This window comes from Cervus canadensis, chromosome 4, assembly GCF_019320065.1.
Source record: "Cervus canadensis isolate Bull #8, Minnesota chromosome 4, ASM1932006v1, whole genome shotgun sequence".
NCBI classification, from domain to species: domain Eukaryota; kingdom Metazoa; phylum Chordata; class Mammalia; order Artiodactyla; family Cervidae; genus Cervus; species Cervus canadensis.
The window spans coordinates 95,683,954-95,711,291 of record NC_057389.1 but is presented as its reverse complement, the minus strand read 5'-3'; the positions used below and the strand labels follow the sequence as shown (position 1 = coordinate 95,711,291).

The following is a 27,338-nucleotide window of genomic DNA, read 5'->3' as shown; positions in this document are numbered from 1 at the left end:
GTGGTAAAACTCACATAACATAAAATTTACCATCATTATCATTTTCAAGTACACAGCTCAGTGGTACCAAGTACGTTTACACCGTTGTGTAATCATCACCATCATCCATCTCCAGAACTCTTCATCTTTCCCAACTGAAACTCTGTCCCAGGTAAACAATAACTCTCCATTTTCCTCTGTCCCAGGTAAATAATAACTCTCCGTTTTCCCCTCCCCCTCAACCACTAGCAACCACTTTTCTTTCCATCTCTATGAATGTAACCAATGTAGATACTTATATAAGTAGAATCTTATACTACTTATTGGTTTCCCAGGTGGCTCAGTGGTAAAGAATTTGCCTGCCAATGCAGGAGGCGCAGGAGACATGGGTTGAACCCAGGGATTCAATCCCCGGGTGGGGAAGATCCCTCGGAGAAGGAAATGGCAACTCGCTCCAGTTTTCTTGCCTGGGAAATCCCATGGACAGAGGAGTCTGGCAGGCTACAGTTCATGGGGCCGCAAAAGAGTCAGACACAACTTAGTGACTCAACAACAACAAAAAGACAAGAAGCATCCCCATGTTCAGTTGCTAAGTCGTATCCGACTCTTCTGTGACCCCGTGGACTGTAGCCCGCCAGGCTGTCTATGGGATTTCCCAGGCAAGGATACTGGAGCGGGTTGTCATTTTCTTCTCCAGGGAATCTTCCCAACTCCAGGATCAAACTCATGTCTCCTGCACTGGCAGGCAGGTTCTTTACCACTGAGCCACCAGGGAATTCCACTTGTCATTTTACAACTGGTTTATTTCACTTATGTACTCAAGTTCATCCATGTTGCAGCATGTTTCAGAATGGCCTTCTTTTTTAAGGCTGAAAAATCCAGAGAATTCTATTTTTTGACTTGGGTGATGGTAACATTGGCAGTTACTCTAGTGTTATTCTTCTTTTATTCATACTTTTAAATGTGTGCATTCGCTTCTTTTCACATTGTTGTAAAACTCATAACATAAAATTTACCATCATTGTAGATGTATTTCTATAGAATAGAATCCATTTCTATAGAATAGACTTTTCTGGAATCCACTGTGTGGATGGACCACAATTTGTTTATCCATTCATCCATCAACAGACACTGGATTGCTTCTGCCTTTTGACCACTGTGAATAATGCTGCTATGAACAAGGGTGTGTACCAAAATCTCTTTGAGATCCGGCTTCCAACTCTTTTGAGTATCTATTCAGAAGTAGGAATACTGGATCTTATGGTAATTCTATGTTTCATTATTTGAGGACCTGCCATGCTGCTTTCCACGGTGGCCACACAATTTTACATTCCCACCAACAGTGTAGAAGCCTTCCATCTTCTCCACATCCTCCCTAACAGCTGTTATTTTATCTTGTTCTATTTTACAGTATCCATCCTAATGAGTGTGACGAACGACTTTTTCAGAATGTTACCAATGTGGGAAATCAGGGACCACCCCCAGCCTACCCCACCTCATCCCTCCCAGACATCAGTGCCACTCACTGGTGTTCTCGGCTTCCGCTTTGAGGCTGCTCCTGCCACTGAGGCTTCCAGTTCGGCTGTAAAGACCTCGGGCTGGGCGGCTCAGGAAGGGGGTGCGGCTGTCAGGGGTCCCAGGCCCCCCCACCGAAGGTGAAGGGTTCCAAGGGATGGTCTCTGGAAGGTCTCTGCAGCCCACCACACGCACCTCCAGGGTCCCTGAGAGAGGGGCAGGCTCATGGGGTGGGTTACCTCTGGGGCAGGACGCGGGGAGCAGGTGCAGGTGAAGAGGACGTGTGCAGAAGTGGCCAGCATGCAAGTGGGAGTTGGTGAGGGACAATCGGGGTGAGGCAGGGGGTCTGATGCAGAGATGGCTGTGCCCAGAAGAGAGAAACAGGGGACAAGGGGGAGGGGTGGGACAATCTGGGGAAGGACTCTAGATGCTGAGGTTTAGTGACAGAAAAGCAGTTCAGAGTGTAGGCTGGAGGTCCAGGCGGTGGTGAGCCAGGTAGGACTGGGGAGTCCCAGGTAGGATTTGGTAGGCTAGTCTGAGGTCTGACACTGGGGCTGGGGTCTATGGTAGGACTGGTCTGGGGAGGTAGTGACGGATCTAAGAAGAGAGGAGTTGGTTAGTCTGGGGGTGGGGGGTCAGAGGTTCAGGACTGAGGATTCTGAGAGTGAGGGACTATGAGACTGAAATCGAGGACCTGGGCTGGAGAGAGAAGACAGGGCCCTTCAGGGAGGGGTGGGGAAAGTGAAGATGGGACTGTTGTTGCTGTTTACTTACTCAATTGTGTCTGACTCACTGTGTGTGTGTGTGTGTCTGATTCTTTTGCAACCTTGCGGACTACAGACTACCAGGCTCCTCTGTCCATGGAATTTCCCAGGCAAGAATACTAGAGTGGGTCACCATTTCCATCTCCTGGGGATCTTCCCCACCCAGGGATCAAGGATGGGGAGACAAGGGCAAGAGTCTCTGGGAGGGCAAGGTGGGGTGGGAAGTCTACGGCCCACGGGTCTGTCTGGCGTGAGTAAATGGGGCCCAGGGCTACAAGGTTGGGGTGGAGAAGGGAGGGGACAGTGGGATGGGAGTCCAGGACTAGGGAGAATGAAGATCCCAGTGGCTGGTCTTGCGGCTAGGGGATCAGAGGGGCAGGAGTCTAGAGCTATGAGGGTGGGGTCCTGATTTGGGGCGGGAGCGGGCAAGACGGGGGAGGTGTTGGGACCCACCTGTGAGTGGTGCAGGCTTGCACAGGGTGCTGTAGTGCGTGGCGGGGAAGGGCCCGGCCAGGCGGGCGCTAAAGGCTGCGGACGAAGCCGCGGCGAGCTCCTCGCGCAACAGCCGCCCCTTCGGGTGGTCAGCGGGCAGCTCCCCAAGCCGCCGCTCCAGCGCCTCCCGAAGCAGCCCCAGCTTCTGGTTGGACTCGGTCAGCTTCTCCTGGGCCTAAGGTGGGAGAAGCCTGGCCGGGCTGGGGGCGGGATCCGGCATGCCCCGCCCCCAGGCCGGCTAAGTCCCACCTGGAGCTCCTCCCCGGAAGCCCGAGCCCTCCAATCATCTGGGTCCGACTTGAAACATGAATCCCCACCCCTTGCTGAAGCCCCACCTCTCCGGGCCGACGCCCCGCCCCTCACCTCGCTGACGGCTTTGCGGTCCGGAGCCTTGGCGGCGCTGAGCAGGCGCAGCACGTTCTTGGCGCCCTCGGCCACCGCGTGCTCCACTCGGAAGTGGTGACGCAGCTCCTCGATGCGCAGCTCCACTGCCCCCAGGTCCGGACTCCCTGTGGGCGTGAGACACGAGGCAGTGAGGCCAGCCTGAGCCCCGGGTCCAACCATCCTGGTTCCAGAGACATGCAGCCATCTGTATGAACAGGCACTGGCCAGAGACAGATAGCCATCAACAAGCATCACTTCCTCCCAAGGTAGGGGGTCATGTGGACAGTCACACTGTCACCCACGGGCAGACAGCCACACATGTACCCGGATGCTGTCGCTCTTTTATCCAGACACCATCACCCACAGAGCCCGTCCCAGGGATGTAGTTAAGCTGCCACCCAGGGGCAGTCTTATACACAGACACACACTTAACACATATTTAGGGAACTTCCCTGGTGGTCCAGCGGTTAAGAATCTGCCTTCCACTGCAGTGGATGAAGGTTCGACCCCTGGTGAGGGAACTAAGATCCCACATGCTCCAGAGCAACTAAGCCCATATCCCCGCAACTACTGAGCCTACACACCTCAACCTAGAGATTCTGTGCACCACAAGGAAAGATCCCGCATGATGCAATGAAGACCCTGGGTGCCACAACTAAGACTCGGTGCAGTCAAATAAATAAATAAAAATAAAACACACACTTAGGAACAGACACGTTGCTGATGGGAACACAAGTTGCTTTCCAATGGAGGCAGTTTGGCGACTTCTGTCCGAATGATAAATGTATCTACCTTTTGATTTAGCAATCCCAGTTCAGGTACTTTATCCCATAGAAACAACTTTGTACTTATACATGTTGGGTGGTTTTTTTTTTTTTTGGCCATACCGTGCAGCTTGTGGCATCTTAGTTCCCTGACTAGGAATTGAATCGCAAACCCCCTCCCCTGCAGATAAAGTGCAGAGTCCTAACCACTGGACTGCCAGGGAATTTCCTTTGATATATGTATTATATGTGGTTATTCATAGCGTTTTTTTTCAAGAGCAAAAGATTGGAAGATACTGCATTTCCTCTAGTAGGGGTCTGAGTAAATGAATGGTGACCACCCACACCATGAAATACAATGTAGTTGGAGGAACAGGAACAGGGTCAGATAGATGTCATCAGACTGTCAGAGGGTGACAATGGCATTGTCACTTTGTCACAGGTGTAGGCCTTGGAACACACATACCCACACACACTCACAAAGATGCCATCACGCTGCCACACAGGGACGCTGTCACGTGGGTAAGACTGATGTTATAGACACAGATAGATGCCTTGTCTGTGCTGTGCTACGTGCTATCGTTTCAGTCCTGTCCAGCTCTTTGCAACCCCATGGACTGTAGCCCACCAGGTTCCTCTGTCCATGGGATTCTCCAAGCAAGAATACTAGAGTGGGGTGCCGTTCCCTTCTCCAGGGGATCTTCCCAACCCAGGAATCGAACCTGCAGTTCTTATGTCTTCTGCATTGGCAGGCGGGTTCTTTACCATTAGCGCCACCTGGGAAGCCCTACACACCCTGTCAACTCTCAGCATCTCCCTCTGTCACAGGGACAGAGGGAAAGTCACAAAACATAAACACCCTAATGGGACAGAGTCGGTCAGTCAGTCCAGTCACTCAGTCGTGTCCGACTCTTTGCAACCTCATGAACCGCAGCACGCCAGGCCTCCCTGTCCAGCACCAACTCCTGGAGTCTACCCAAACCCATGTCCATTGAGTCGGGACAGAGTCACACAATAGCAAAACTCCCAGGGAGGATCATGGCAACACAGTCACACTGCCACACAGATAAGGCACAGGCAAAGAAATGCCAGCACGGGACTTCCCTGGTGGTCCAGTGGTTAGGACTTCGCCTTCCAGGGCAGGCGGTTCAGATCTGATCCCTGGCTGGGGGCTGAGGGTCCCACGTGCCTCACAGCCGGGGAATCAAGGCATGGAATGGAGGCAGTGTTGTAGCAAATTCAGTGAGGACTTGTGGACACAGTGGGGGAAGGAGAGGGTGGGATGAATAGGAGCAGCACTGACATATATACACCACCACGTGTAACACAGATAGCCAGTGGGAATTTGCTGTATGATGCAGGCACCTCAGACCAGTGCTCTATGACAACCTAGAAACCTAGAGGGATGGCATGGAGCAGGAGAGAAGGTTCAAGAGGGAGAAGACCTATGTATAGTTATGGCTGATGCATGTTGATGTATGGCAGAAACCAACACAATACTGTAAAGCAATTGTCCTCCAATTAAAAATAATTTTTTTTGAAGAACAAAAAAAATGATCCACATTGAAAAAACATCTTTATAAGAAATGCTGTCACGACATCATACAGTCAGGGTAGCGTGAGCGATACTCATAGACACAGAGACACAATGTCAGAGGGAAACAGGCTGACTTCATGCTCAGAGTGAAGTCCCAGGGACAGAGCCACAGCCCAAGAGAGGACACAGCCAGTCACCCACCGGCACAGGGATACACTGTCACCTAGATACAGGAAACCTGTCACCCACAGACACAAGCTCACAGTCATGCTTATCCACGGCTGTAGCTCTCAAGGACAGTCTTGTGGTCCCATATGACGACCTAGACTCAGACTGAAGCACTCCTACAGCCACACTCACCCACAGCCGTGCAGCACCCACCAAGACCTTTGTCACATGTGCCCAGATGGTCATTAAGACTTTTACACTTGCAGGGACAAAATCAGGCTGTCACCAGAAGTTACAGTGCGAGGACATGGTAAGGAGGCAGCCATCTATGAATCTGGAAGAGGGCTCTCACCAGACGCTGTGTCTGCCAGCGCCGTGATCTTGGACTTTCAGCCCCCAGCACAGTGAGAGGTAAATGTCTGTTGTTTACATGCCCCCTCCTCCCCAGTCTGTGGTATTGTGGTGGAGCAGCCCAGACACACTAACACCCACCAACAGCTGACGCAGTCTCATGGTAACACAGGAACTCTCATAGTTATGGGGCATGTGTACAAACTCTGGTCCCCACGGCAAATACCACATTAACACTGACAAACGTCACTAGTACAGTCACCCCTGCACGTGAGACCTGGAGAACTGACGCATACAACGCAGCCTGTCTCAAATTCAGGATGACAATTGGGTTGAGACGTCCTCAGGCATTCAGACACTGAGATACACAGGAAACACACACATGCTGTGGACTCCCACAGTTTCCTATTACTGACTGCCTAGCCCAGGGGTCCACACATGTTTTCCATCAAGAGCCAAAGGGTAGGACTTCCCTGGTGGTCTAGTGGTTAAGAGTCTGCCTGCCAATACAGGGGACATGGATTCAATCCCTGGTCCAGGGAGATCCCATATGCTGCAGGGCAACTGAACCCCTGCTGCACAACTACTGAGCCTGTGAGCTAGAGCCCACGAGCTGCAACTACCAAAGCCCGAGAGCCCGTGCTCCACGATAGAAGAAGCCACTGCAATGAGAAGCCTTCACACAGCAGCAAAGACCCAGCACAGCCAAAACTGAAGAAATAAATAATTTTTTTTTTAAAGAGCCAAAATGTAAGTATTTTTGTCTCTGTGGACCACAAGCTCTGTTGCCACCACTTGGCCCCACTGTCACAATGCAGAAGCAGTCGTAGGTGACAGTAAATGAATGGGCATGGCTGGGTTTTCAGTATTTCTAAAACAAACAAACCAAAAAAGGCAGTAGCAGATTTGGTCCAAGAGCTGTAGTTTGCCAATAACTGATCACGTGCAAATCCTGAGTGGGACAGAATGGGGAACTGGGGCCCAGAGAGGGTCAGGAACGCATTCTAGCATGGTGAGTCACAGCACCCACCTCCCTGCCTTAGAAAGGGACCCCTTGTGGGGCTGGGAGCTGAACTGCAAGGTGGAATGCAGGGGAGGCTGTCTCAGGGTGATGGACTCACCTTGAGCCTCGTCTGGGGCCGCCTGGCTCTCCAGCTGGCAGGCCTGCAGTGCCCGGCGCAGTTGCATGCGGATGATATCTATCTTGGTCTTACTGTCTTGCAGCATCTGCTGGGCCGTCAGCAGCAGCTTCCGGTCCTGATGGCAGAGACAGGCCGTGAGGGGAAGACTGGGCGGGTGGGGGTCTGACCACCCATCCTGGTGTCCACCCCAGGCAGGCTCTGGATGACAAAGCATTCATGTGTGGGTATGACAGAACGTGTTCCTGGGTGTTGAAGGGAGATGGAGCCTGTGGCATGTGAATCCTGACAGCTGCCACCTAACAGCTGTGTGACTTTGGACAAGCCGCTCAACCACTCTGGGTCTGTCTGCTCATCTGCGGGAAGGGGAGTACCAACAGCACCAACCACCACTGGGCTGAGGATTAAAGGAGGTAATCTGTGTGCAGGGCTCAGAACTGTGCCTGGCACCAGCAGGCACTGTATTTGTCAGCTGTTAGAATGGCGTACGTGTGTGAGTGTTCCCCATGGTGGGCGTAGCCTTGCCTGTAGCCACACGGGTGAGTCCAAGGGTGACTGGGTGTGAGACAGTTGTAGGCAGTTGCAGGAATCAGGGTCCTAATGCTGGTGTGTGCAGTTCAAGCTACAGGGTTGACTGGGCATAAGCCAAGGACCCTATGTGTGTACAAGTGCCAGGAACTGGTGGTGGATTTTTCCATCAACTTGGCGCTATGCTCAAAACCAGGCACTGACAGACTTCCCTGGTGGTCCAATGGTTAAGAATCCACCTGCCAATGCACGGGACACAGGTTCGATCCCTGGTCCGGGAAGATTCCACATGCAGCAGGGCAACTAGGCCCATGAGCCACAGCTACTGAGCCTGCGCACCCTACAGCCTGTGCTCCATGACGAGAAGCCACTGCAACTAGAGAGCGGCCCCCTGCTCTCCACAACTACAGAAAGCCTGAGCATAGCAATGAAGTCCCAGAGCACCCAAAAATAAAAACAAATAAAATAAACTTTTAAAAAGCCAGGCACTGCCAATCTGTGATGCAAGAAGACTGGGTATTGACTGAAAGGGGCAGGAGGGCCCTTCTGGGGGACAGGAAAGGTTCTGTAGTTCAGTAAGGGCAGTGGGCACCTAGATGAAAATTCCCTGGCTGTACACTTAGGTTTTCTGCACTTGATGTCCATTTGTTACACCTTAATAAAAGGTTAAAAACAATTCTGCATGGTCTGTGTCCTCCTGTGTAATATTCACATTTGTGTGTGCACTCACAGGCATGGGTGCTCTCTGGGTCTCTAGCTGTAGGTCTAACTCTGCCTGTGGGTATAAGTGTCTCTGGGTGTTGCTGCAAACCTGTGACTGTGTACTTGGTGTTGGTACAACTAGGGGTACGTCTGTGTGACTACTCTGATCTCTGGGTGTGAAAAACTGATGATGTGTGTGTCTGTGTGTCCAGGTGTCCTATTGGCCTGTGCTGTGTGTCCCGGGTGTCCTATGATGGTGTGTGTCTCTCTGTGTCTAGAGGTGACTGCTGGTTTATCCTCCATGTATTTCTGAGCGTTGTTACTGCTGTGAATCTAGATGTTGTGACGGTATATGTGTTTCTCTCAGTGGTGATATGCCACTGTGTGTCTCTAGATGCTGTTATGACCATGGGGTGTGTCTCTAGATATTATGATTATAGTATGTGTGCATCTAGGCTTCCCTGGTGGCTCAGTGGTAAAGAACCCGCCTATCAACGCAGGAGACATGAGTTCAATCCCTGGGTTGGGAAGATCCCCTGGAGGAGGAAATAATAACCCACTCCAGTATTCTTGCCTAAAAAATCCTGTGGACAGAGGAGCCTGGTGGGCTACAGTCCATAGGGTTGCAAAGAGTCGGACACGACTGAGCCACTAAACAGTAACGTGTGCATCTAGGTGTTGATCTGTGTGTACATGTCAGAGACGCCACCAGCAGTGGGAGGCTGCATGTTGCCCTGTCTCTGGGGGTAACTGAGTATGGGGCGGGGGGGAGTCTCTGCCATGTGTCTATCTGACATCACCCACAGTCATCCAGTTTCCTATCTGCCCCCACCCAAGCTGCCCACACTCCAGTCCTGCTGCAGAGTCACTCCAGAGCCCTCTGTCCCCAGCCCAGAGTGCCCCAGCCTCCTGGGGGGCAGACGGAGGTACCACCCAGCCCCCCACCCCACGCTCCAGCCTGTGATGCACCCGCAGGTGTACATGCACACAGGGGGGTGTGCACGCACGCTACTCCCACCTTGGTGCTGCCGTTGCTGTACGTCTGGATCATGTTCTCTGCCCCCTGCTTCACCTTCAGCTCGATGGCCAGCTGCTTCTCCAGACCGGCTACGCGGCTCAGGTTGGTGGCGGAGCAGGCAGAGTCACCTGTGCCAGGGGACTGGGGGGCATCTGGAGGGGTGGATGGGGCAGAGTCACCACGGCCCTCCTCTCCAACTGCCCAGGTGGTTTTGCCCCAGCTGAGGGGATCCACCCCGGGCCTGGGAGGAGGAAGAGCTGGCAGCCAGGGACCACAGGGCCCACTCCCCACCAGCCCTCATAGGGAAACCCTTTCAGGGCTGGGGCAGGACCAGCGTGAGTGAACACAGGTGTGTGTGAGTCCTTGGTGTGACCGTATGTATCTTTGTAGAGAAGGTATCTATACCCCAATGATGTACAGCGTTGTGTAGGCGTCAGTGGGTGTGGCTGTGGTTAAGTCTGTGACCTTCAGGGTGTTGGCATAACTGAGTGTGTGTCTCCCCAGGTGCTAGTGTAACTGTGAGATGCAAGGTGTTAGAAGGACTTTGTGAGATTCTGGGTGATGGGGATGACTCTCTGCACATGTCTGCTACAGTCAGCACAACTGTGCATTCAGATCTCCTGGCACTGGTGTGACAGCGCCCGAGTGTTGGAACAGCTGGACATGTGTGTCTCTGGAGGTTGTCGCAGCTCTGTGTGAGTCTCCAGAGAGTCGTGTGACCATCAGAGGGACTCTGGGTACAGCTGTGGCAGGATGAGGTTTTTGAGCGTTGACTGAACTCTTTTTCATCATCTCCAAGTGTTGATCTGATAGTGTTAGCCTCCAGCTATTGACACACCGAAGTGGTGCGTGGGTGTTGGGCTAAGTGGTGCTGAGTCTCAGGTCTTGTCCAGTTGTGTGTTTAAGTCTCAGGCTGTTTGCTGCTGCTGCTGCTGCTAAGTCACTTCAGTCGTGTCCGACTCTGTGCGACCCCAGAGACGGCAGCCTACCAGGCTCCTGTCCCTGGGATTCTCCAGGCAAGAACACTGAAGTGGGTTGCCATTTCCTTCTCCAATGCATGAAAGTGAAAAGTGAAAGTGAAGTCGCCAGTTGTGTCCAACTCTTCGCGACCCTACGAACTGCAGCCTACCAGGTTCCTCCGTCCATGGGATTTTCCAGGCAAGAGTACTGGAGTGGGGTGCCATTCAGGCTGTTTATGGGCTGGTAAACACCTGTGACAGCAACTCTGTGTGTCTGAATCTCTGGGGGTTGGTGTGAGCATGTGTGAGCCCTTAGGTTTTGTGTATGTGTTGGTGTGACAGTGTGCATTTATCTGGGTGCTGGTTGGCAGCATGGAAGTCTCTGGGTATTCACAGAATAATGCTGCTATTGTTTAGTCACTCAGTTATGTCCGACTCTCTAGCAACCCATGCAGTGTAGACGGCCAGGCTCCTCTATCCATGAGATTTCCCAGGCCAAGAATACAGGAGTGGGTTGCCATTCCCTTCTCCAGGGGATCTTCTCGACCCAGGGATCAAACCCACATCTCCTGCACTGCAGGCAGATTCTTTACCGCTGAGCCACAGGGTAGGCCCTTAGAGTTGTCTGGGCGCTGGTGTGGCTGTGTGTGAGGGTCTCTGGCTACTGATGTGATGTGTGTTACATCTTTGTTTTTAGTTGTAAGATGAAAAAGTTCTGCAGATTCCTTGCACAAAAATGTGAAAATACTCAATACCACTGAGCTGTATGCTTAAAAATGATAAATTTTCTGTGTTTTTTTCCCCAAAACCTTTTATTTTATATTGGAATATAGGTGATTAAGGGGCTTCCCTGGTGGCTCAGTGGTAAAGAATCTGCCTGTTAAGCAGGAGATGAAGGTTCAATCCCTGGATTGGGAAGATCCTGGAGAAAGAAATGGCAACCTATTCCAGTATTCTTTGCTGAAAAATCCCATGGACAGAGGGGCCTAGCAGGCTGCAGTCCATGGGGTCACAAACATGGGGTCTAAATAGAAGCAATAACAATAGCCACCTAACAATGCTGTTATACTTTCAGGTGCTACTACATGTTTTTTTAATCACAATTAAAAGATTTTTTTAATCAGTTGGAGCCTTTAGGAGTTGTCCGGGTGTGGGTGTGACTGTGAGTCTGGATATTTGTGTGATACCGTGTAAGCCCTATGGGGTTGTCTAGCTGTGGGTGTGACTGTGTGTACCTTTCCCTGTGTGTTGGTTTGGGCCTTTGGTCTGCCTGTATTTGGGCTTCCCAGGTGGCACTACTGGTAAAGAATCTGTCTGCCAATGCAGCAGACGAAAGAGATGCAGGTTCAGTCCCTGGGTTGTGAAGATCCCCTGGAGAAGGAAATGGCAATCTACTCCAGTATTCTTGCTTGGCGAATTCCACTGGACAGAGGAGCCTGGCGGGCTACAGTCCATGGGGTCGCAAAGCGCTGGACACGACTGAGCACTTGTCAGCAGTATAGCAGCTGTCCATGGGATTTTCAGGCTGGAAGCTGCCGTGACCGAGTCTGTCTCCCTGGGGGTCAGTGGCAATGGGCTGGCTGGCCTCACTCTGGGACACAGTGGGTGAGCCCTGGGCACGGGAGGCCCCCAATCCCGCACCCCCCACCCCAGGGAGGCCTGGCTTACCGTGCGCGCCCACCGCAGGGTCGGGCAGCACCACGTGGGCATGCAGCTCCTGCAGCTGCTGGTGCAGCAGGTCGAGCCTGCGTGAGGAGCCGCGCAGCACCAGCTCCACGGGGCCCAGGTTACGGCCCAGGTCGGTGGTGGCTCGCCGCAGGTTCTCTGCACCCTCCTTCAGCTTCAGCTCCTTGCGGATCTCCCGCCGCAGACGCTCCCGCTCCAGCTCCAGCTGCTGCTGCACCCCCGGGGCTGCCAGGTCGGCACCCGCCAAGCCCAGCTGCTCCAGCAGGGACCAGCTGCGCGGCTCACTCTGCAGGGGACAGAGCAGGGTCAGTGGGGCCAGGGGGCCTCTGGGGGTGCAGACCACATTCAGCCAGCCTGGCCCGGCCTCCTCCTGGTGGGGGGCCTGCTGACACAGGGCCTGCTCCGTGTCCTCCGGCAGTTCCCCAAAACTGGGAGGTGGGACAGGCCCTGTGCCTGCTTCCTGACACCCCCGAACTGTGAGGTCCCAAGGGCAGGGCCTTCTCCTTGCCTGTCCCCTCAGACAAGAGGACCATAGGTACAGTTCAGCCTCCCTCCCTCTGTCCTCATGCAGTAGGATCCTGCAGGGCAGATTCCTCTGCCCCATCACTGGGTCCCCACAGCTCGCGGTCCCCAAGGTCAGGCCCTATCTCTCCTTCCACTGTCCTCCCAAATTAGGGGGGCCCAAGACAGGTTTTGTCTCCCTCTGTTGCCCCCAAATGACCAGGTCCTGAGGGGAGACCCCCCTCTCCTCTCTGCTGCCCCCCTAAACTAGGAGGTCCCAAAGGGAAGCCCCCTCTCCATTCCCTGTGCCCCACATTAGGAAGGCCTGAGGGCAGCTCTCATCTTCCTTCTGCTGCTCCCCAAATGAGGAAGTATCAAGGGCAGGCCTGTGACGCCCCCCAAACCACAAGGTTGGGGTTCCAAGAGCAGGTTCCTTCTCCTCATGGCTGTGCCCTTGAACTAGGAGGACCCAGGGACAGGCCTTGTCTATTCCCTGCTGTACCCCAAAACTAGGAGGGCGTGGAGACAAGCTTTGTCTGTTCCCTGCTGTACCCCCAAACTAGGAGGACCCAGGGACAGGCCTCATCTATTCCCTGCTGTACCCCCAAACTAGGAGGACCCAGGGACAGGCCTCGTCTATTCCCTGCTGTACCCCCAAACTTGGAGATCCTGGGGCCAAGCGCCATCTCCCCTCCTTCTGTTGTCTACAACTGGGACCCTAAAAAGCAGAGCACTGTTCCCTTTCTCCTCTATTTCCCCAACCTGGAAGCCCAACAGGCCCCAAACAGTTTCATCTTTCAAACAGAAAACTCCAAAGCCAGCACCCCACCTCCTCCGCTCAGTCCAAAACCAAGAGGTACCGAGGGCAGGGCCCCTCCGGCCTGTGCCACTTGGGGTCCTCTTCTGCTGCCCCTCCCCCACACGGACCCCAGCCCCCACCTCCAGCTCCCGGTCCAAGGGGGGATCAGCCTCCGCCATCCTGGGTCCCGGCTGAGGGCCCCGCCCTCTTCCTGAACCTCGGCCCTGCCAGGGCCTCTCGCCTGCTACTTCCTCTTTCCTGCTGGCTCCCAGCAACCCCTGCGGAGGCCAGCTCTGGGGCTCTGGGGCATCAAGAGGACCTTCCTCTCAGCCCCCACTCCAGGGCTGAGCCTGCTTCTCTGGGGTCATCCCAGGGGTGGCCCCTCTGCTCCCTGTCCCGAGGATGCCCCAGGTGTACCCAGCAGGCACACACACACAGGCCCGCTAGTGTGGACATGAAGAGCAGCCTTCCCCACGTATACAGCTTCCCCACAACACACTCTTATACACCTCCAGGCATGTGCAGGTATCACAGGCTGGCCAGTGTGTGCCCACCCCCCACCCCCTGTATATACTTATACACCAACACCCACAAGTGCTTACATGGGCGGCCCTGCCCCCTTCCTGTCCCAACTTCCGGCTTCTTCTCAGCGCGGCTGCCTGCTGCTGCTGACCACAGCTTGGAGGCCGGGGGGCCCGGCCGGCCCTGCGGTATCTCCCTGAGGCTCACATCATGAGGAGACAGCTCTGCAGGGCTGGGGTGCGAGTGTCTCCACTCAAGCTCAAGTATGCTTATTAAGAACCATGGCGGTTACTACAAGCTGCAGGCCAGGTCAACTAATGCCATTCCAGGAGGCGCTATTATCACTCTGTTTTCCAGATGAGGAAACCGAGGCCTGGGGCGGTGACCTAACTTTGCCCAAAGTCCCACAGCCAGCAGGAGACAGAACTGAGACTTCCAACAAGTGCTCAGAATCGGAGTTAGCTGTCAGCCAGGCAGGAAGAGCCCCGCGTATATTATCTGCCGCCACGCTGAGACCCCATTTCAGAGATGAGGGAAGTCGGGGTTGGCTCTCAATCAACTTCAAGGGCAGCTGCCTCCAGGGAAGATTTACCTCAGGCCTGAAGTGTCACTCCCATGATCCTCCTGACCCCTCATTTGTATCCTGAGCAGCTGCCATATTGCCCCTCCCACTTTACAGGTGAGGAGACTGAGACTCAGAGGGATGCCAGCAGCAGTTCTCGATGGCGGAGGGGATTCCCAACACTCCCACCTCACTTCTGGGGGCATCTGGCAATATCCAGAGACATTCTGGGTTGGTTGTCATAACTGGGGCTGCTACTAGGCTCTATGGGGTTGAGTTCATGGAAACTGCTTGACATTCCACTGTAAACACGAGAGCCTCCACCTCCAAGAATGATTCAGCCCCAAATGTCAATAGTGCTGAGCTTTAGAAACCCTGAATTAAAGGACACAGACTCACACCCTGAACTGCTGACCATGATCACTGGTAAGGATTTCACAGCAGCCCCACCTGCAAGGGGCTGACCTGGTCTACGTCCTTCCTCACCGTGAAAACCCTCTTGGCTACACTTTTTTTTTTATTATTATTTTGACGGCAGAACCAAGGCTCAAAGAGGGAATGGTGCTGGGCCTAGGACACACCGTGAGGAAGTGACAGCTCTGGAATTTACACCCAGAGTCACCTACTACCACCCGCTATCAACCAGGTCCCACTGGCCACTCAGCCCCACCCTGTCCCCAGCAGGCAGAGCAGGGGTACAGCCAGGAGCAGAGCCAGCTCCAACCAGAGGAGTCCTGGGGGAGGAGAGGGCAGGGGGGAGGGGCAGGGGGGAGGGAGGAGCAGGATCCCTCGGCCCCACCTCCTCCAGCTGTTGAGGACTGAGAATATGCAGAGGAAGAGAGGGAGGCCGGGCCTCCCCGGTTCTCCTTCCTTGGGTGACTCACTCCTATCCAGGGCAGGGGTCACCTGAGGGCCAACGAGATGAACCCATGAATCAGGAGCCTGGCCTGGCCTTGGGGAATCCCCAACACCCTCCAAGAAGCAGAAGACGCCTCCCGCCTGCCCAGGTTCAGAGGGTCCACCTCCCAGAAATTCCCTCTTCCTAGAGTGACCAGGGATCTAGACCCCATGTCCGGAGATTTCAATGAGTTGGGCGTTTCTGGAATCCGGACAGGACATCCGTTTGCCGGACACAGAACAGACAGGCACACACACTGGGACAGACAGAGGGACAGGGGTAGCAGACCCAAGCAGCCATGAGAGGAACAACGGGGTGGGGGTGGGGGGGGGGGGTAGGGGGAAGACAGCAGGCAGGAGACAGGAAAGGGGACCAGGGCGCAGGTCCAGCCTCGTTCCAGGAATCACAGTCTCCATCCGGGTCATGTCTGCTACATGCCAAACGCATGCATGTGCCAGGGGAGTCCTACACTGTCCTCCCAGGGCTGATGGGGTAGAGGCAGGGACCCAGGCCCTCCCCAGCCCCCAAGGTCTGACCTTGTGTGATCGGCAACACCAGATACGCCCAGCTCCTCGGCAAGGCTGGCAGGCCATCAGCAGGACTGGGGCGGGGGACAGGGGGTCACGGGGGAGAAACACAAAGGGGATGTGGGGGCAGGTGCAGAAGGAGATGAGAACCCAGTTACACAGCGACCACAGGACAATGGAGAGCTGATGAGGTACTAGTGGGGGCACCAGAGGTAGAGGACATGACTCAGATTTGGGTCACTGACCCGGAGAGGTTTCAGAAGTCACTCTGGTCCTGCTCGCCACAGGCAGGGATGGTGAGTCCCAGGCTGTGATGCCCACACGGTGGCACAGAGAGACCCTGGGTGGGTGGCATGTCGGTGTCAGTCACCTGTGCCTCTGTGTGTGTTGATGTGTGGGTTGTGGGGTGACCCAGTCCAGGCAGGATTCCAGGTAAAAGAGAATCCCCCAGTTCATTGACATGGACACTCCCCACCTGGAATCCCGGGATAAGGTTCCACCCGGCAGCCGAGTGGCTGTGTGGGTCCCTGGGCCCCAGACCTAAAGAGGTGACTCTGGCACTTCCGCCAACAGGTGCCAATCTGCAGCGTCGCGACCATCGTAAAGCTCAGTCCGGAGGTGGGGGTGCCGCCGGAGCTTTGTTGTGCGTGGGGGAGGGTAGGGGGAACGGGGCGAGTGGCCTGCGCCCTTCCCGGGGCATCGCGCCAGGCACCTGCTCAGGTGGAGCGGCACCTGCCGGAGAACCGAACGCTGGAGAGAGGGAGCGAGCGGCAGGGTCGACTGGCACCGGGATGCCCAGCTAGCCATAGACACCCGAAGTCGAGCCGCCGCTGAGCCCCCTCTAATTCTCGGGGAAGGGCGGAGCTGGGGATGCTGTAGGACCCCTCTCGTTCCCCCACCCTCCCCCGTGCGTACCTCCACCTGCCGAGGAGACTGCGCGGGCTCCACGGCGCCGGCCCAGGGAGGGGGCGCCTAGCGCTCGGGGGAGGTGGGGACCCGCCCTGGCCGCCCCGATCCCGGGAGCTCCGGCGGTGAGCGGGCGGGGGTCCCCAGCGCCGGCTGGCCGCTGGGCGGCTGCGAACGCAGGTGCGCCTACCTGCACAGCGTCGCTGGCCATGTCCACACTCAGCCCGCCAGGGGTCCCCGCGCGGAGGGAGGGGCGGTGAGAGGAGCGCGCGTGCGCCCCGCGCGGGGCGGGGAGGGGGGCGGGCGCGGCGCGACGCCCCCCCCAAGGCGCAGGGCCGGCTCCGGCCTGCTCGGCTCGGGCCGCGCCTGGCCTGGCCGCCGAGTCCGCGCGCCGCGCCCTCCGGCCCCAGCGGCCGCCGGGCCCGGTCACGTGATTGCCGAGGTCGGCGCCCGGGGAGGGGGCGGGGCCGGGGGCGGGGCTCCCGGAGGGGCCGGGGGGCGGGGCTCCCGGCGGCCCCCGGGGCTGCGGGGTCCTAGCCGCTGTGCAACGCCCGCCGGAGGGGAAACTGCGCGGTCGGCTTCGCTCGCCTTTCTTTTTTTCGGAATTCTCCCTTTTCCCACGGGTCCCCCGATTGAGCGCGAGGGATCCCAAAGGAAAAGAGGGAGCCGCGTTAAAGCGGGGGGCGGTGGAGGCCTTTGGGCCTCCCGGGACCTCCTCTCAAAACAACAAAAACAACTCATTTTCTCCCTGTGTTTGCAAGTTTGGGCTTTCTTGGAACGGACTGTCATTCAAGGGCACCGGCACTTCCCCCACAGGCTGGAGACAAGCTGTGAGCAGACTTGTGTTCAAATTCCAGCACCCTATGCCTTGGGGGAGTCCCCAAAACCTAACAGCCCTTTATCTGTTAAAAAAAAAAAAAAGAGAGAGAGAGAGAGAAGGATTGACCTACCCACCCCTTGGACATGTTGACAAAATGAAATAAGACAATGCATGCCAAGTGCTGTGAACGCAGTAAGCGCTGGACAAAGGTTAGCTGCTGTGATTTTTAGTGTTTTGCCGTTGTTGTGTAAAGGGATTTGAACCCTAAATCCGTCACGGACTCGCTGTGGGCCCTGCAGCGTCTGATCCTCAGTTTTCGCCTCCGTTAAATGGGGACACGCCTCTTCTTTGGAGCTGCTGCGTGCAGGTGGCGCTCCACCGTGCAGACTCGTGCCTGGTCGGAGGCAGAAGGTGGAGACCTCTGAGGAGCTTCTACAGGGTCTCCGGAGTCCCTGGAGCATGTAGCCTGGCTGGTGGCAGACCGGGCACTCCCTTTCAAACCCGGTGACTGAACCAAGCTGCGGTCCCTTGGGCGCGGGGCAGAGAGCGCTCCTCCGCCTTGGCGCCCTCCGGGGACCCGCCAGAGCGCCGGAGGCTACCTTGGTTACCCGCAGCTTTGCATGGTATACGCGGTCCCAGAGATCGGGGCGGGGTGTTTTCTTCTTCCCTTTGGGCGACTCTTTGGGGCTGGGGAGTAGTAGTGGTGGTGGTGGTGGTTAACAGAGGGGAAGAGAAGGAGGAGAAATTATACCAATCTAGAATCCATCCACTTCCCCCCTCCACGGTCTCCACCGGGTCCATCTTCATCATCGTTCACCTGGACCAGTGCAATCGCCTCCTGTCAGGTCCCTGGGTTCCTCCCTTGACCTCATAGTCTCTCTTCCCCACAACAACCCAGGGGTGTCTAGGAATGTCTAAGCCAGGTAATGTCCCACTTCTGCCTAGAACCACCTTTGACTCCCACCTTCCTCAGAGTAAAAGCCAAAGTCCTACCGGCAACCCACAAGGCCCTTCACCTTCCTTCTCTCCTCTTCTCCCACCTCTTCCCCTTACTCACTCTTTGCAGCCACACCTGTTTCCTGGCAGTTCCTCAAATATTTATTCATTGAATTAAAGAAACCTTTGAGCCAGCTCTTTTGCTTTTGATTTAAATATGAGGAAACTCAGGCCCCTCACCCTCAATGAGCTTCCCAGGTGGTGCTAGTGAGAATGTCAATGCAGGAGACACAAGAGACACAGGCTCCATGCCTGGGTCGGAAAGATCCCCTGGAGGAGGGCATGGCCACCCATTCCAGCATGCTTGCCTGGAGAATCCCAGGGACAGAGGAGTGGGGAGAGGGGACTACAGTCCACAAGGTCATGAAGAATCAGACATGACTGAAGCGACTTAGCACCAATTATAAAGTCAGGATGTTTATGGTCCTTGCTGCGTCTTCCTCTAATTCTCCAGCCCACCCATTTTACAGATGGGGATGATGGGGCCAAGCAAGGCTGAGAGCCAGTCCACCACCTTATCCAGGGAAGGGCCCTCTGCTGCCTGCCAGGTTTCCAGGCTGCTTCCCTGGATAGAGCTGGGGAACCCTGCCAACGTCTCACTCCAACCTTCCGGCATTCATTTACTCAGTGAATATTTATCGGTACCCACTGGGGACTTCGGTAGCACTGGAAACAAAATTTCACTCTGGGCTTGAAATAGGGACACCAAGGACTTATTGTATAAACTCAGCCAAATATGATAACTGCACCAACACCTCCCTGTGCCTCCTCTGGCCTCTTTCCAGTCCTCTCCAGGGCCTTGGAAGCCCTAAATCACCCCCACCACCCCCCACCTCTGCCTGCTGGAAAACCTGTCTCTGGCACTCTGGAGCTCTTAGGAAAAACACCACTCCTCATCTGGCCTACAAGGTAGTCCAGTCCAGCCTCTGCCCACCTGTCCAGCCACATCCCCCTCCACTTCCCTCACCCCCATCTAACAAAACTGGCTTTCTCTCTGTTCCTCAAATATTCTCACCTTACTTCCAACCACAGGGCCTTTGCACTGGCTATTCCCCAGTCTGTAATGCCCTTCCCTCACATCTCACCAAGTCTGGCCTCTTCTGATCATTTAGGTCTCTGTTTGTATGTCATCTCTTCTGAGAGATCTTCCCAGAGCACCTCCATATCCTGTCATCTCTGGCCCATGGCTCTCCTTTTTTTTTTTTAATGTGGACCATTTTTAAAGTCTTTATTGAATTTGTTACAATACTGCTTCTGTTTTATGTTTTGTTTTTTGGCCACCAGGCATGTGGGATCTTAGCTGCCCGATGATACCTACAACCCCCTGCATTGGAAGGTGAAGTCTTAACTGCTGGACCACTAGGGAAGCCCCTGTTTTCTTTAAGTATCACTCCTCTCTGAAATTTCCCAGTAACTGGCCTAATCTCACTCAATCTTTGTGGAAGGAGTAAATGCACTGCGTGTGAGCTGTCAGGAGAAAGGTAACCCAGCCAGTGAATGCCTTGGGAGGACAGCTGCCTCATTGTAGAGGAGGCAGAAAGGCTGGCACTAAGGGACAAATTAGGAAATTGCCAAATAGATAGAGAAGAAAGGTGTGTGTGGTGGAAGGAACAGTGGAAGCAAAAAGGCCCAGAGGGGGGTGAGGTAGAACCTGGTATATCCTTCTTCCTCTGCCCTCGTCTCCCACCCACATCCCCTCACTCATTCCACTCTGGCTGCATAGCCTCCTCACCCATGCTGATTCTCACCTCAGGGCCTTTGCACTGGCTGTTCTCACTGCCTGCAATGTTTTTCCTTCTCATCTTGGCATTCTCTCTTTCTCACTTCGTCTCCATCTTTGTCTAAATGTCACCCTCTTAAGGAAGTCTTCCCTGACTGCATCTCCACCCAGAACAAGGCCCACCCCATCTCTACCAAACTCCACCCTTCACATACTTGTTTCATCCTTGCAAATTTTAATAAGTTTGACGACTATTTTCTTTCTTGTCGGACTTTACCAGGAAGATGTCAGTTCCCAGAGGGCAGGAGGGGCTTCCCTAGTGGCTCAATGATTCCACCTGCCAAGCAGGAGACATGGGTTTGATCCCTGGGTCAGGAAGATCCTCTGGAAGAGGAAATGGCAACCCACTCCAGTATTCTTAACTGGAGAATGCTATGGACAGGGGAGCCTGGCGGCTACAGTCCATGGGGTCACAAAGAGTCGGACACAACCTAGATACTAAACAACAACAAAATAGGACAGGGATTTTTGTCTTGTTCACTGCTGGGTCTCTGGTTCTTTGTTGTTATTCAGTCCCTAAGTGTGACTGACTCTTTGTGAACCCATGGACTGCAGTACCCCAGGCTTCCCTGTCGTTCACCATCTCCTGGAGTGTGTTCAAACTCATGTCCATTGAGTTAGTGATGCCATCCAATCATCTCATTCTCTGTTGTCCCCTTCTCCTCCTGCCTTCAATCTTTCCCAGCTTCAGGGTCTTTTCCAGTGAGATGGTTCTTCCCATCAGATGGCCAAAGCATTGGAGCTTCAGCTTCAGCATCAGTCCTTCCGATGAATAGTCAGGATTGATTTCCTTTAGGATTGACTGGTTTGATCTCCTTGCTGTCCAGGGACTCTCAAGAGTTCTCCAGCACCACGGTTCAAAATCATTAATTCTTTGGCACTCAGCCTTCTTTATGGTCCAACTTTCACATCTGTACATGACTACTCTTGCTCCTAGAACAGGGATTAGCACACAGAAGGTACTCAAAAAACAGCTGTTGGATGAAAAGATGAACAAACCAGGTATTACGAAAGCATGGCTGGAGTTTGTTTGGGTTTTTTTTTTTTTTTTTTGCTTGTGAACCTGGAGTAGAGAAAACACTCCAGATGTTGCCCATAGTGGGAGTGGAATTCAGATCTGACCCTGAGGACTGTGGGAACCACTGGTAGATTCTTAGCAGGGGAGGAACTGAATAAGGATTATTTCTCAAAAGATAAGGCTCTTTGCAAAGCAAGTCTTCACCAGCGGGGGAGGGGAGGAGGCCTGAGAAAAGAAATGGGAGTAGATTCATTTGCCACCAGAAGAACTACATGTATCAGCAAGGCTAAACTGGAAAACATCATGTGACCAGAGGGGATAAAGAAGCAAGGTTAAAAAATGATATAGTTTGCTATTATTTATATCAAATACAAAAAAAAAAAATCCAGAAAGGGATATTATGTATCAAGTTTATGGAGCAGTTCAGAATAGTAGGCAGTATGCCTGGCATCCTGGCTAAGGTTTGCCAGGCTGCACGCGTGCTAAGTTGCTTCAGTTGCGTCCGACTTTTTGTGACCCTATGGACTGTAGCCCGCCAGGCCCCTCTGTCCATGGGATTCTCCAGGCCAGAATACTGGAGTGGGTTGCTATTTTCTTCTCCAGGGGATCTTCCCTACCCAGGGATTGCACTCACATCTCTCATGTCTCCTGCACTGGCAGGCATATTCTTTACCAATGGTGCCACCTGGGAAGCCATCTGGGTCCAAATTCTGACACCACTGCACATGGACAGTGAGACCCTGGGAAAGTTTCTTTTTTTTTAATTCTTTTTATTTATTTAATGAATTTATTTGGCTGTACCAGGTCTTAGTTGTGGCATATGGGATTCCCTGACCAGGGATTGAGCCCAGGCACCCTGAATTGGAAGCATGGAGTCTTAGCCACTCAGCCACCAGGGAAGTCCTGGGGAAAGTTTCTTCACTGCTCTGTGCCTTGGTTTCTTCATCTGTAAAAAGGGATGATCATAGTGCCATCAACCTCATAGGGTTGCTGGGAAGCTTAAATGAATTAATTCTCATAAAGCACAGAATGTGTGTGCACGCTCAGCTGCTCAGTTGTGTCTGACTCTTGGCATCTCCATGGACTGTGGTCCGCCAGGCTCCTCTGTTCATGGGATTTTTCAGGCAAGAATACTGGAGTGGGTAGCCATTTCCTTCTCCAAAAGCACGGAATAGGGCTGCAGTGATTGTTCAGTTATTTTTATTGAGGCTGTTTCTGTAGTGGGGGAGGGGAATGGAGTTGGGGATGTGAACAGAAATGACTTCCACTTTAAAAATAATGTTATGTCTTTTACTTTAAATTGTTTATTTTGATTGAGGCGCAAGTTACATATGGTAAAGTACACAGATCTTTTGGTGTTCAGCAACATGAATTTGTATATATGCACCTACCCCTGTGGCCTCTGCTCAGGCCACTCCCCTGTGGTGTAAGTTTTACTTGTGCTCTTTCCCTGGCAAGCTCCTCATGTAGATACTATGTAAATTAACTTTAGCTGTCCTTGAGCTTCATACTCCATGGAATCATTTTATGATTTTTAAAAATGGCCGGACTCCTTTTTTCTTTAAGTTTTTTTTTTATATGGACTATTTTTAAAGTCTTTATTGAATTTGTTACAATATTGTCTCTGTTTTTATGTTTTGGCTTTTTGGCCACAAACATGTGGGCTCTTAGCGCCCCCCAGAGCAGGGATTGAACTCACAATCCCTGCATTGGAAGACGAAGTCTTAACCACTGGACCACCAGGGAAGTCCCCAAATGTCTGGATTCTTTCACTTAATATTTATTTTGTTTTCTGTTACTGTACAATTCACCCTTTTAAAGTGTACAATCAAAAAAAAGTGTACAATCCAACATACACAGTGTACAGTGTATGTTTGCAAAGAACGTGATGTTTTTAATATTTATCCATCATGTTGTGGCTATGAATCATTCATTCCTTTTTATTTCTAGTGGTATTCCATGGTATGAATGGACCACAGTTTCCTTCCTCATTCATTTGTTGATGGACACTTGGGCTGTTTCCAGTTTGGAGCTGTTATGTATAAAGATAACTTTTTGACCACACCATGCAGCATGTGGGGACTTATTTCCTAGACCAGGGATCAAGCCCACACCCCCTGCATTGGAAGCGTGGAGTCTTAACCACTGAACCACCAGGGAAGTCCCGTTCATATCTTTTTGTGGCCCCCCCCCCCAAAAAAAAAATGTTTCCTTGGACTTCCCTGGTGGTGCAATGGATAAGAGTTCACTTGCCAGTGCAGGGGACAGGGGTTCAATCTGGTCTGGGAAGATTCCGCATGCCAAACAGCAACTGTGCCTTAACTACTGAGCCCATGCTCTAGAGCCCACAAGCCACAGTTACTGAAGCCTGCACGTTCTAAGACAGGAAAGACACAACTAATGGTCTATTCATCAGTAGCTCCTGTGCTGCAGCTACTGAAGCCTGCACATCTAGAGCCTGTGCTCAGAAACAAGAGAAACCACCGCAATGAGAAGCCTGCACACAGCAACTGGAGAGGAGCCCCCACTTGCTGCAACTAGAGAAAGTCTGCGTGCAGCAATGAAGACCCAGTGCAGCCAAAAATTAAATATTAACAATGTGTACATGTCAAACAATTTTTTTATGTTTCATTGATTGTTCTGAGGACTGCTTAGTCATGACATCGGTGCCTGTTCAACCCAATGGATCTGATCTGAGATTATTTTTTCTGTCTTGGGGGGGTGAGGGTGGACATTAGCAATGTCTGGAGGCATTTTTGGTTTGAAGACATTGAGGCAGGGTGTTACTGGCATCGAGAGGTCAAGAATGCTCCTAAACATCCTACAAGGCACGGGATGGCTCCAACTGCAAAGAAGGATCTGGCTCAGATGTCAAGATTGTTGGGGTTGAGGTTCCCTAGTTAACCTTATTACAAACTGCCAGATCATTTTCTGAAGTGGTCTTCTCACTTCTGGTTCCTCCACAGCCTCTCCTCCAACCTTGGTACTGTGAGTCTTTTCCTTTTTAGCCATTTGAGTGGGTGTTTAAAAATCTTTTCTATCTTAAAATAATTCTGAAATGAATCAGGCCAATATGACAAATGTGAACATTTTTTCATCTTGGGTGGTGGATGTACTTTAGCTGGCTCTAATCTTTTCTGGATTTAATGTTTGTGGGATTTTTTTGTTTCTTGTGGCTTTCTTGTTGCTTGTTTTGAATAGTACAAGCTCCCCCTGGCTGCATAGATGGTGAATGCCCTGTTTGTTTTTTTCCCCTTTGTTTTCCGAGACTTCTTTACTGGACTCAACTGGCTCCAGTCTCCTCCTTCTCCAGCATCATCTCAGATAATCTAATACCTCCAAGGTTACCTCTCACCTGCTTTCCTGGAGCTCCTCTTCTTTCCCCAGGAACTGGTTTTCTCCAGGCTTCCAATTTACCTGGCTTTGGCTTCTATCTCCACCTATAGAGGTTCTGTTGTTCCATCGCTAAGTTGTGCCCAACTCTTTGTGAGAGAGAGGTTTTGGCTAAGTCTAATAAAGAGACCTGGCTTTGACTTGAATTCCTGCCAGCAGTGTGACTTTGGGACCGAGATTAACTCTATCTGGAGCTCAGGTCAACCACATGACAATAGGTATGAACAATGGATATGCTAATACACACAAATTAAATATAAATACGTTTTATGTGTTTTTTACATGCAATTTTTAAAAAATCAAAAGTAATGCAAAAAAAAAAAAAAATCCAAATAAAGACAGGCTTCCCTGCTGGCTCAGTGGTAAAGTATCCACCTTTCATTGCAGGAGACACAGGTTCAATCCCTAATCTGCAAAGATCCTGCATAGCAACTAAGCCTGAGTGCCATGACTATTGAGCCTGTGCTCTGGTGTTCTGGAGCCCCAGAGCCATGACTACTGAGCCCACATGCTGCAACTACTGAAGCCTGCGAGCTCTAGAGCCTGTGTTCCGCATCAAGAGAAGCCAACGAAACGAGAAGCCCTCTCATCACTACCAGAGAGTAGTCCCCACTTGCCACAACTACGTTGCCCACACAGCAACGCAGACCCAGCACAGTCAATAATAAATAAGTAAATAAAATTATTATTATTATTTTTTTAAAAAGACAGGATCAGTAGTTCTGAACGTTTCCTTTTGCCTCAGGTGCCAATATGGCTTGACGTAGCACTGTTACTGACCCTGTCTTTACTTAAAATTTTGACATTTTGCTCATCAGATATTTTAGCGAGATTTTAAACATTAATTTTGATTTTAAAGTAATGCATTCAAATATTATTTATCTTGATGACTCAGTTTTTTAAGATTAAAAAAATTATTTTTTATTTCTGGCTCTGCTGGGTCTTCGCTGCTATGAGTGGGCTTTAGTTGTGGAGAGCAGGGGCTACTCTTCGTTATGCGTATTTCTCAGTGCAGTGGCTTCGCGTTGTGGAGCACAGGCTCCAGGTGCATGGGGTTCAGTAGTTGCAGCACTCAGCCTCAGTAGTTGTGGCTCTTGGGCTTTGTTGCTCCACTGCATGTGGAATCTTCCCAGACCAGGGATGGAACCCATGTTCCCTACATTGCAAGGCAGATTCTTAACCACTGAACTGCCAGGGAAGTCTCACGAGTTTTTTGCTTTTTTGCTTTGTTCGGTGTTTGGTGCCCCCTTAAAATTTGCATGCCGCACCCTCATTCGGGCCTGCTTCCCCACTTCCGGGTATACAGGAAGTGCTCTATAAGTGTTCTGACGTAATTACTTATGATGTAATTATCACATACAGTATCAACCTTATGTCATGTTAAAGCCTCCCTCTGGATTGACTGGTTTCTCTTCATTGGGCTTTTTGACTGAAGTTAAACCTGTGATGACTTTAGCGCTGAGTTTGTCTCAGACACGGACCCTTTGATAGCTTTATACTAAATGAAAACGAAATGCCTGAACCTCTTTGGAAAATTGTGGAGAAAGATTTAATTGTGTTAAGGGCTTAGGGAGACTGGAAAGCTGGAGCAGGCTTACGGAGTTTGCTCTACTTACTGTCCTTGCTCTTTCCCATCCCCCAAATCTCCGATAGCTGAGAAAAGACTGACAGTACCAGGTATGGCAAGAATTAAGAGTCACTGGAACTTTCACAGGGTGCTAGTGAGAATGTAGAAAACTGTCAGGATCTACTAAAGCCTAATTCTCACATGACCTTCCACTCACCATTTCACTCCTAGGTATTTGCCATAGAGAAGTAAATTCATTTTCACAAAAATACTTGTATACGATTTATTAATAATGGCCAAATACTGGGGGGAAATGTCTATCTATAGGTGAATGGAGAAACTCTATTGGCTATATTGTGGTATAGCCACACAGTGGGATACTACTCAGGAGTAAAAAAGAAGGAATATTGCTATGTACAGCAATGTGGAAAATCTCAAAACATTTTGTTGAGCAGAAGCCAGACACAAGAGACAATCTACTGCATGATTCTGTTTATATGAAATTCAAGAACAGACAAGATTATAGTGATAGAAATAAACATAGTGGCTGCCTGGTTGGGGCAGGAGGGAGGAAGGGGGTGTGGCTGACTTGAAAGGGACGCAACAGAACTTTCTGTGGTGATGGAAATGTTCTATAACTTCACCAGGTAATTGTCACTCGGGTATCAATCATCAGAACTCATGGGACCGCTCAACTCAGTAAAGCACTGGCAGGATAAAAAGGCTGGGAAATTTTCATACAAAGAAAAGTAAAAGTAATAACAACAAAAAAGTTTTATGACGAAAACATCCTGGTTTTGGTTTTTTCGGCCTGAACCTGCATGGCCATTCGCACAGTGTCGGACCAGGACGCGACTCTCAGCAAACAGGAATTGTGGCTTAGGACCATTTCTCTCACTCCCATGCCCAGAGGGGCCCCTTCTCTACTGAGGATGCAAAATGTCTCTCCACGGTGGTGTTATGCCAAGCTCCCTAGCCTTCTCAGAACCCTTTGAGAACCTCTACGCTGCAGGACCACTTCGAAAACTTCCCTCAGCGTAGAGGTCTTATTTCATAAGAGCGA

At 52.1% G+C, this 27,338-nt stretch overlaps 1 protein-coding gene and 1 long non-coding RNA gene across 3 annotated transcripts in view; both read right to left on the bottom strand.

Moving 5' to 3' along the window:
* PKN1 (protein kinase N1) overlaps positions 1 to 17,128 on the bottom strand; it is a 28,494-nt gene extending 11,366 nt beyond the window's left edge. The window contains exons 1-7 of one of the 2 annotated variants that reach the window (XM_043466931.1): positions 16,892 to 17,128; positions 11,969 to 12,272; positions 9,342 to 9,493; positions 7,076 to 7,211; positions 3,114 to 3,259; positions 2,712 to 2,925; positions 1,506 to 1,700 (exon numbers count right to left, since the gene is read on the bottom strand). In XM_043466931.1, coding sequence (XP_043322866.1) covers positions 1,506 to 1,700; positions 2,712 to 2,925; positions 3,114 to 3,259; positions 7,076 to 7,211; positions 9,342 to 9,493; positions 11,969 to 12,272; positions 16,892 to 16,912 — 1,168 coding nt within the window. In that variant the 5' untranslated portion in view covers positions 16,913 to 17,128. Of the gene's footprint in view, positions 1 to 1,505; positions 1,701 to 2,711; positions 2,926 to 3,113; positions 3,260 to 7,075; positions 7,212 to 9,341; positions 9,494 to 11,968; positions 12,273 to 13,426; positions 13,481 to 16,891 lie in introns of those variants that run through there. The other variant, XM_043466930.1, reaches the window with a different exon arrangement.
* LOC122440559 lies at positions 15,672 to 16,882 on the bottom strand. Its single transcript, XR_006269123.1, has 2 exons — positions 16,711 to 16,882; positions 15,672 to 15,869 (listed from the first exon to the last, which is right to left on the bottom strand). It is a non-coding gene; the product is annotated as an uncharacterized LOC122440559 (long non-coding RNA).
* Positions 17,129 to 27,338: the final 10,210 nt, after the last annotated feature.